Source organism: Humulus lupulus, chromosome X, assembly GCF_963169125.1.
Source record: "Humulus lupulus chromosome X, drHumLupu1.1, whole genome shotgun sequence".
NCBI classification, from domain to species: Eukaryota; Viridiplantae; Streptophyta; class Magnoliopsida; order Rosales; family Cannabaceae; genus Humulus; species Humulus lupulus.
The window spans coordinates 259,820,361-259,830,809 of NC_084802.1; the positions used below are offsets into that span (position 1 = coordinate 259,820,361).

The following is a 10,449-nucleotide window of genomic DNA, read 5'->3' on the forward strand; positions in this document are numbered from 1 at the left end:
TTCTAGAGTGATTTTTGCTTGTAATATCAAACACATTCCCATATTGAGATTGAGGTGAGGTTGGCACCGGTTTTGTAAACAACCCGGTTAGAGTGAGATTGGCACTTCAACAATCCGAAAAAGAGGTTGATAGTCCTTGGTGGTGGAAAACTATTGTAAGAGGTTTGGAAATACCTTGGTGAAAAATTCCCGGTTGTAAGGGTTAGTCAAGCCCGCTAACTTGGCTCGATAGTTGAACTCAAAGCTAGGTCCTTAGCTTTGAAGACCAAGGACGTAGGTGGCTTAGTTCTACCGAACCTTGTAAAATTCGAGAGTTTGCGATTTCTTAACCTTCAACTCTTTACATTACAAGTTTAACTATTTGCTATATCTATTTGATTGCCATATTATTTGCTTATACTTGATAAATTTGATTTATTGCATAATTTGGCATATTAAGTTTTAAATTTCCGAAATTAGTTTAAATTTCCAATTCACCCCCCCTCTTGGAAACATATCTTGGGTTAACAATTGGTATCAGAGCTAGGGCTCATTTAATTGATTAGATTTTACAATCTAGAGCATGGCGTTTCCAAGTAATTCACAAAATAACATGTTAGAAGGTCTAAGCACAACTAGAGCACCATTCTTTAATGGAGTAGACTTTCCCTATTGGAAAATTAGGATGGAAACATATCTTCAATCTATCGATTATGATTTGTGGCATATAGTGTCTAATGGTCCTTACATTCCTAAACATGTCATTAATGATAAAGAAGTTATTAAGACATATGAGGCATATGACGAAGAAGATAAGAAAATGCTTTCTAAGAATGCTAAAGCTAAATATGCACTTATATGTGGATTGGATAGAGATGTGTTCAAAAATATTGAACAAGCCTCTACCGCTTATGATATGTGGAAAATGCTTGAAGTCACTCATCAAGGAACAAATGCTATGAAGGAAACTAAAATTCAAATTTATTCTACTCAATATGAGAACTTTAAGATGAAAGCGGATGAAACTATTGCTAACATGTATACTCGTTTCACTACTATCACTAATGGTTTGAATTCTCTTGGCAAGGTACTTTCACAAAAGGAGATGGTGACCAAGATTTTGAGAAGTCTCACCAAAGCCTATCAAGGCAAAGTGATTGCCATTCAAGAAGCCAAGGATCTCTCAACACTTCCTTTGGAAGAACTAATTGGCTCACTCATGAACCATGAAATTTTCATGAGTGCACAAGATGAAGAGGAAGTTGAGAAGAAAAAGAAGACTATTGCATTCAAGTCTTCCTCCTCCCGTGCCATTAGTGAGGACGATGAGGATAGCATGTGTAGCGACATGTAGGACTTGGCACTCTTCACAAAGAAGTACAAAAAGTTCATGAAATTCAAGAAGAACTTTGGGAAGAAGCCACAAAGAGGAAGTGATTCAAAAGAAAAAGAAAGAAGGAGCAAAGATGATCCACCAATTTGCTTCGAATGCAAGAAGCCCGGTCACATGAAGATGGATTGCCCAATGAGAAAGAAAAATAAATACAAAGGAAGGGCAATGTTGGCGGATTGGCTAAATAGTGATGAGGAGGACTCCGACAATGAGGAGTAGAATGAAGTAGCTAACATGTGCATGATGGCTCTTGATGATGGGGTAAGCATTTCTAGCCAAAGTGATTATGATAGTGAAAATGATGATGATAACTTAGAAATACCATATGATGAGTTGTCTAGTTCATTTAAGGATCTATTTAATGATTTTGGAAAATTGCTTGTTAAAAACCAAACTCTTAGAGAAAAGACCAACATGCTATTAAAAGAAATTGAGATTTTGAAATTAAATGAAAAAGAACTCTTAACTAAATCTCACTGTACTACTTGCTCCTCTTATAAGAAATAAATTGGAAAATTGCATGATAACATAAAAAGCCTTAAGAATGACATATATACTTTTACAAAAGGTAAAGAAGGCTATGAACTTATGCTAGGGAGTCAATCTTGTGGTTTTGGAAAAAGTGGTATTGGATATGATCCTATTAGGAAACAAAATTTTTTGAGAAACTTCTTTGTAAAACCAACTAGCCTACCACACTTTACAAGCACATATTGTAACCAAGATGGTCATACTATTTCATATTGTCATGTAAAGAGATATGCATATCTAGGCAAGACCAAATGGGTACCAAAGGGTTCCAAAACTAACAAGAAAGGACCCAAAGTTGTTTGGGTACCAAAGGCCAACAAATGATTTTATTTTTGTAGGAATCAACAAGGAAGAGCAAAAGCTTGTGGTTCTTGGATAGTGGTTGTTCCAAGCATATGACCGGTGACCCATCAAGATTTTCGAGTTTTAAGAGCAAGGAAAGTGGCTTTGTCACTTTTGGAGACAATTCAAAAGGAAAAATCTTGGGCATTGGTGATATCGGTAACATATACTCTCCATGTATTAAAAATGTGCTTCTTGTTGATAACCTTAAACATAATTTACTTAGTATTAGTCAACTATGTGATAAAGATTTTCGTGTTGTTTTTGAATCCTCAAAATGCTCCATTGAAAATGCTTCAACCAATGAAGTTATTTTTGTTGGAGAAAGGAAGGATAATGTTTATGTTATTGATGTTGATTCCTTTGATAGCAAAAATAAATGTTTAACCGTTATGAATGATAATTCTTGGTTGTGGCATAGAAGATTAGGACATGCTAGTATGGATTCTATTTCAAAGTTGGTTAGAAAAGATCTTGTTGTTGGTTTGCCATCTATTCCTTTTGTTAAAGATAAACTTTGTGATGCATGCCAATTTGGAAAACAAATTAAAACATCTTTTCATTCCAAGAAAGAGATTTCAACCTCTAGACCTTTGCAATTGCTTCATATTGATTTATTTGGTCCTTCAAGAATTGCTAGTCTAGGTGGTAAATACTATGCATTTGTGATTGTTGATGATTTTTCTAGATTTACATGGGTTATATTTTTGAAACTCAAAAATGATGTTTTGGAAAATCTAGTTAAATTTTGTAAGAGTGTGCAAAATGAAAAAGGGTATTCAATCACCTCCATTAGGAGTGATCATGGTGGAGAGTTTGACAATGATGCTTTAGAATTGTTTTGTGATGAACATGGTTTTAACCATAACTTTTCGGCTCCAAGAACTCCACAACAAAATGGAGTTGTCGAAAGGAAGAATAGAACAATTCAAGAAATGGCTAGGTCAATGCTCAATGAAATCTCATTACCTAAATATTTTTGGGCCGAGGCCGTTAATACTTCTTGTTATATTTTGAACCGTGTTTTCATTAGGCCTAACATGAATAAAACCCCTTATGAGCTTTGGAAAGGGAGAAAACCCAACATTGGATATTTTAGAGTTTTTGGATGTAAATGCTATATTTTGAACACCAAGGACAACCTTGGAAAATTTGATGCAAAATCCGATGTTGGAATTTTTATAGGTTATTCAACACATAGTAAAGCTTATAGAATTTATAACAAAAGAACTAATGTTGTTGAAGAATCTATTCATGTTGCATTTGATGAGTCTAACCCTCCTACAAGCAAAAGTGTAGATGATGATGTTGTAGGTTTGGGAGAAGAGGTTCAAAAGCTTGACATTGGAGAATCATCTAACGCTCCATCACAAACTCCCAAAGAGGAACTACCCGAGGAAAAGGTAAATGAAAGCAAAGGTATGGATTCTAACCTCCCTCATGAGTGGAAGTTCAAAAGTGCTCATCCTATAGACCAAATTCTAGGTGATCCTTCACAAGGAGTCACAACTAGAAGCTCCCTTAGAAACTTATGTAATTTCATTGCTTTTATTTCTCAAATTGAACCAAAGAATTTTAAAGAGGCCGAGTTCGATGAATCTTGGCTTCTAGCTATGCAAGAAGAAATAAATCAATTTATTAGAAATGATGTTTGGGAGTTAGTTCCAAGACCGTCACACCAATCGGTGATTGGAACAAAATGGGTCTATAGAAATAAGGTAGATGAGCATGGGGTCATTGTGCGTAACAAGGCTAGATTAGTGGCCCAAGGTTACAATCAAGAAGAAGGAATTGATTATGAGGAGACCTTTGCCCCGGTAGCAAGACTTGAGTCCATAAGAATGTTATTAGCTTTTGCATGCCACAAGAATTTTGTCTTGTATCAAATGGATGTTAAAAGCGCTTTCTTAAATGGATACATTATGGAAGAGGTTTATGTCTCTCAACCCCCCGGTTTTCAAGATCACAAACACCCTAACCATGCTTACAAATTAAAGAAAGCATTATATGGTTTAAAGCAAGCTCCTAGAGCTTGGTATGATCGTTTAAGCACTTTTCTTATCTCAAATGGTTTTTCAATGGGAAAAGCGGATAATACACTTTTTATTAAAAGAAAATCAAAAGACATTATTATAGTACAAATCTATGTTGATGATATTATTTTTGGTGCTACTAATGATGTTCTTTGTGAAGAATTTTCAAAGTGTATGCATAGTGAATTCGAGATGAGCATGATGGGAGAGCTCAACTTTTTCCTTGGACTTCAAATAAAGCAACAAAAGAATGGAATCTTCATAAGTCAATCCAAGTATATCAAGGATCTACTTCAAAAGTTTGACTTGGCCAATGCAAAGTCCATGAAAACCCCTATGAGCACCTCCATAAAGATGGACAAGGATGAAAGTGGTAAGGATGTTGACATCACCAAGTATCGAGGTATGATTGGCTCATTATTATATTTAACCGCTAGTAGACCCGATATTTTGTTTAGTGTTGGTCTATGTGCTAGGTACCAATCATGTCCCAAGGAATCCCACTTAAGTGCCGTTAAGAGAATCTTTAGATACTTGATAGGCACAATGAATCTAGGACTTTGGTATCCCAAGAACTCAAACTTTGAAATCATTAGTTACTCGGATGCGGACTTTGCCGGTTGTAAGTCGGATAGGAAAAGTACTAGTGGAACATGTCACTTTCTAGGAAACTCTTTAGTGTCATGGTTTAGCAAGAAACAAAACTCGGTAGCCCTATCCACAACCGAAGCCGAATACATAGCCGCCGGTAGTTGTTGTGCTCAAATACTTTGGATGAAACAAACTCTTAAGGATTTTGATGTTGATTTTGAATGTACACCCATAAAGTGTGACAATACTAGTGCCATTAACCTCTCTAAGAATCCAATCTTGCATTCTAGAGCCAAGCATATTGATATAAGGCACCACTTCCTTAGAGACCATATCCAAAGAGGAGACATTATGCTAGATTTTGTGAGCACCAATTTCCAACTAGCGGATATTTTCACCAAGCCTCTTAGTGATGAGAGATTTAGTTTTATTAGAAGAGAGCTAGGAATGACCAACATAAATGAAATTTAAGGTTTACTAGCTACTTGAATATCATATCTCTCCTTACTTACTTATGCATGTATACTCTCACTATAATATGATTCTATGCATAAATAAGCAAAATCTTATAACACTTGACCTATTAGATATATGTCTTTGAGGATAACAAATTATAGGTCATGATATGAATCTTTGGTGAACTTTGAACTCATTTTTGATTGAGTAAATATGTGAATTTTTTCATATGTGCCTAGTATATGTGTTTATGTGTTTAAACTTGTCTAAATAAGTCTATCTAGTATGCCTATAGGGTTTCTATGCTTGAATTACTCTTTGAACAATTTTTAGGTATGCTAAGTATTGAAAATTTGTTAGTTTTTGCCTAAATGAGTGTTTTTCGCCAAACTTACTCAATTTTCAACATTTTTCAAATCCGTCAGTTTGAGCACCTCACATTTAACACATTTGAACTATTGCAAAAAGAATTTTTCGATTTGGTTGCATAAAACTCATTTTTGGTAGACTTCTACTTTTCAAGGCCTTTTTAAGGCATTTTTCGAAAAATCTACCCAAAATGCTCAATTTTCATCATTTTTCAAAACCGTAACTTCCCACATCTCACATTTAACATTATGGAGGTGTTGCAAAAAGAATTTTTCGATTTGGATGCATACAACTCATTTTTGGTAGATTTCTCCTTTTCAAGGCCTTTTAAGGCATTTTTCGAAAAATCTACCCAAAATTCTCAATTTTCAATATTTTTCGATTCCGTCACTTCACACACCTCATATTTAATATTCTTAAACTGCTGGAAAAAGAATTTTTCAATTTGGTTGAACAGATTTCGTTTTTGGTAGGTTTTTGGCTTTCTTGAATTCTTTTTTAAAACTTACCGTAAATCGTCATTTTTCAACATTTTTCAGATTTTCTTGTTTGAGCATGTTTATTTTCTCATATTTTAGGTGTTAGAAAAAGTTTGGAGTCAATTGGGTTAAAAACAAAGTTTTTGGGCACTTTTTCGAAAAGTGGGCTGGGCTGGTGCACCAACCGGAATTCCGGTTGGCTGTGCACAGACCAACCGGAATTCCGGTTGGCGCCTGACAGCAGCCCTTCAGTTTCTTTTTTTGCCTTTTTTAAATGCATTTTGTTCAAAATAAAAACCCTACCCACGACTCTTTTTCCCCATTCTGACTCTACACCCTAAAATACAAGCCTCCTCTCTCTTTCCTCTCAAAAATCACTCCCTCAAACCCTCACTTCATCATCCATTTCTCTCCAAAACTCTCTTTCCTTTCTTGTTTTCCCTTCAATGGCCTCATCATCCAACCCAAGGAAGAGCAAGAGGGTTCTCAATGCTGAACAAATCAGGGAGAAAAGGGCTAAAGGCAGAAATGAACCCACTCTCTTCTACAACCAAGAGGACTTCAATAGGTTCCATGAAGCTTTCTCCTCTAGGCCTATTATCAAAGGTAAGTTTTGTGACCTTCCAAGCCTAGCTTGTGTCAAATTCAGTTATCACTTTGAAATGTTAGGGTGGAAATAATTTATCAATATTAAGACACCCATGTACCCTAGGTTGGTTAGAGCCTTCTATGCTTGCATCAAACCTAACCATGCACCCCTAGGAGTTAGAGGCACTATTGGAGATGTCCCCTTTGAACTTAATGTAGAATCTCTCAATAACTTGCTAGGAGCACCAAATGAGGGACTCTTGCTAGAACCAAAAACCACTCTTAAGAATGATGAACTTTTTGCTATGAATGAGTGTTCTAGAGTCCTTTGTGGAGAAGGCCCCATTTTCATCAAACCAAAGTTTCACAATCTTACTTTAGAAGCCAAAATTCTCCAACTTTTTATCATCAACAATCTTGCTCCTAGAAGTGGTCATAAGGATGAGGTCAACAACATCGATATATTCATTTTATACCTTATCCTCACCAAAAAAGCACGAATCAACCTAGGGCATCTTATTCTTCGATTTATTGTTGATGTGAATAAACCCAACATGGTTAAGTCCCTCCCATTTGGCTTTCTCCTTAACTACCTCCTACCTCTCTTAGGAGTTCCCCTCTCGGGTGAAAAGAAGGTTGATCCTACCGAAGGGGATAAGCTTGGTCCTAAATCTTTCACAAGCTTAGGGTATACTCTTATCAACAATAAGTGGGTCTTCACTCCCAAAAGAGGCCAAAGAAGGCAAGAGGGCCTTGAAGTAGGCGACGAAAGTGAAGAAGAGGAGAGCTTTGGGCTACCCGCAAGCGAAAGTGAAGACGAGGAGCAAGCCGATGAAGAAGAAGCTCCAATGCCTCAAGCATCTCAATTCAACCTTGAGGAAGCCTTTGCTCGTCTTCACACCGACATGAACACTCAATTTACCAACCTGCGGAATGACATGGCACAAGGCTTCCAAGATGTTCGTAATGAAATGGAGGAGATGAGGGCCTACATGAGGCGGTTTGGGGGGCCACCATCATAGGCATTTGCATGTTTTTCTAGTCTTGCATTCCTTTATGTTTTATTTTATTTTTCTATGTACTTATGTGTTTGCATGGCTTTATGCCTTATGTATGAATGCTTAAACTATTTAATCTATGTTTGTTTATAATTTATTTTGTGAATTCCTTTGCCATCCTTTTTGATGAATCAAAAGGGGGAGAAGTGATAGGATTATTTTTTAATATTTGGCAAAACCTCAATATCTAAGACTAACTATGTTATTTGAACTTAAGTGATATATTGAGGGGGAGTTTACAAAATCATGCAAAGTAAAACTAAAAGGTCAATTTCTTTTATCCTTGCACACATTAAGGGGGAGCAAATCTAATATTCATATTTAAAAATATCTTCTTTCCCTTGTAAAATAATCAAATATTTGATATCATCAAAAAGGGGGAGATTGTTGACCCAAACTCTTAAGTCTCCTTGTTTTGATGATTAACAAATATTTGATTATTATTTGTTACTAATGATTTGTTGATTTTATAGCAAAAACTAAAGTGAATTAGCACTTCAAAGTCAAAATTATGACCAAGGGCAAAATGGTCATTTTACCAAGCTTTCGGGAAACAACCCGAATTGGACTTCAAGACTCAAGAAACTCAAGATAAAGGTTTAACTTCATTTCTTAGTCTTGTAAAGTGATTGCAAGTATACTTTAAGTCATAAGTATAGAATTTGGCTCACTCACGCACTAAAAAATGGTGATTTTTTAAAATGAGAAATAATTATCCTAAATTCACTTTTAAAAAAATACATCCCGATACGGTCGTAACGCAATTGGAATTTTTGAAATCGGATAAACGAGCTAAAAGTTATAAAGAATTGAAAAATGGGAAAATAGGCTTAAAACTGTTTTTGCTCTCTGTTTGCCATCCGGAATTCCGGATGGGCAACCGGAATTCCGGTTGCTTCCAACCGGAATTCCGGTTCCCTCATCCGGACTTCCGGTTCGCGGCAGACAACTTCGAAAATTAACTCCTAACGGCTATAAACGGCTAGTTTTTTCCCAAACTCTATATAAACTCGTTTTTCACTTCAAATTAGAGGTTGGATGAGCATTTATTACATATACCAAACCAAATCCATTGATTTCAAATAGCTTTCAAAGTTTAACTCATCCAAACACATTTTCACACACTTGAGCCAAAATTTGTATTTATTTCTTCTAAGTGTGCTTGCTAATCACTCTAGGTTTTTCATTGTATTATCATACTTCTAGAGTGATTTTTGCTTGTAATATCAAACACATTCCCATATTGAGATTGAGGTGAGGTTGGCACCGGTTTTGTAAACAACCCGGTTAGAGTGAGATTGGCACTTCAACAATCCGAAAAAGAGGTTGATAGTCCTTGGTGGTGGAAAACTATTGTAAGAGGTTTGGAAATACCTTGGTGAAAAATTCCCGGTTGTAAGGGTTAGTCAAGCCCGCTAACTTGGCTCGATAGTTGAACTCAAAGCTAGGTCCTTAGCTTTGAAGACCAAGGACGTAGGTGGCTTAGTTCTACTGAACCTTGTAAAATTCGAGAGTTTGCGATTTCTTAACCTTCAACTCTTTACATTACAAGTTTAACTATTTGCTATATCTATTTGATTGCCATATTATTTGCTTATACTTGATAAATTTGATTTATTGCATAATTTGGCATATTAAGTTTTAAATTTCCGAAATTAGTTTAAATTTCCAATTCACCCCCCCTCTTGGAAACATATCTTGGGTTAACAGCGGAAACCTTGGCAAATCTGCTGGAAATAAATCTGGAAACTCACATACCAATCTGGTCTAGGAGGAACAAAAGAATCTGGGGCCTTTCTCTTCTGTTCACTAGGGCCACTACCCCGACTAGATCCGATAAAGGGAGGTACTATCCTCCTGGCATCGCGCCTAGCAGCGCCTTTTCTCCAAATCTGATCCTTGACCCCCTCACTTGTAAGGGCCTTGTCCACTTTTCGAGCATATGTATTAGTCGCCAAATCCAAAGTTAACTTAACATCACGGGCGATCATGACATTCAACCCCCGTACAAACTAATCCCTTCTTCCCGCATCAGTCGGCACCAAATCCAGTGCAAACTTCGCCAACCGGTCAAATCTCAAAGCATACTTAGTAACTGTCAACCGGTTCTGAGTCAAGTTGATAAACTTGTCAACCTTCGCAGCTCGGACTGCAACATTGTAATATTTCTCATTGAAAATGTTTCTGAACTCTTCACAGGTCATAGCTGCAACATTTCTTCTCTGAGTCACTACATCCTCCTAGATGCGCGCATCCGCTCTGAACATGTAGCTGGCACAAGCTACCCTCTCGTTCCCTTCCACCCTCATGAAATCTAGGATGGAGGAAACCATATTCATCCACTGCTCTGCCTGCAGTGGGTCTGGTCCACCCTCAAAGGTGGGAGGATGTTGCTTCCTGAACCTCTCATACAAAGGTTCCCACCTATTCTCCATAACAGGCTAACCCGGCACTGGTGCCATAGCCTGCTGAACTTGCAACCCAATGCCCTGGGGATGGGGCCTGTTGCCTCAGCTGTCAAAGTTCTTCCTCTGTTCGATGAAGTCTAGCTTCCATTTCAGCGACATTTGTTGCCAATATGTGGGGCAAGTGGAGGGCCCTGACCCTGGTTGTCATCCCCGGCCCTATTG

General features: G+C 37.0%; 1 protein-coding gene across 1 annotated transcript; it reads left to right on the top strand.

Annotated features, from left to right (window-relative positions):
- The first annotated feature begins 475 nt into the window (after positions 1-475).
- Positions 476-5,498, top strand: LOC133806935 (uncharacterized). Its single transcript, XM_062245027.1, has 3 exons — positions 476-1,207; positions 2,275-3,513; positions 4,072-5,498. The coding sequence occupies exons 1-3, from the start codon at positions 563-565 to the stop codon at positions 5,338-5,340; spliced, it is 3,153 nt and encodes a 1,050-aa protein (XP_062101011.1). The 5' UTR covers positions 476-562; the 3' UTR covers positions 5,341-5,498.
- The last annotated feature ends 4,951 nt before the right edge of the window (positions 5,499-10,449 follow it).

Bases quoted from the DNA above. Each gene is read 5' to 3' on its own strand.
- LOC133806935 (XM_062245027.1), top strand. From the start codon at position 563: ATGGCGTTTCCAAGTAATTCACAAAATAACATGTTAGAAGGTCTAAGC. The intron at 1,208-2,274 runs GAAATTTTCATG...AGCTTGTGGTTC, and splicing joins TTGGCTCACTCATGAACCAT to TTGGATAGTGGTTGTTCCAA. The intron at 3,514-4,071 runs GAGTCTAACCCT...CCGGTAGCAAGA, and splicing joins CTATTCATGTTGCATTTGAT to CTTGAGTCCATAAGAATGTT.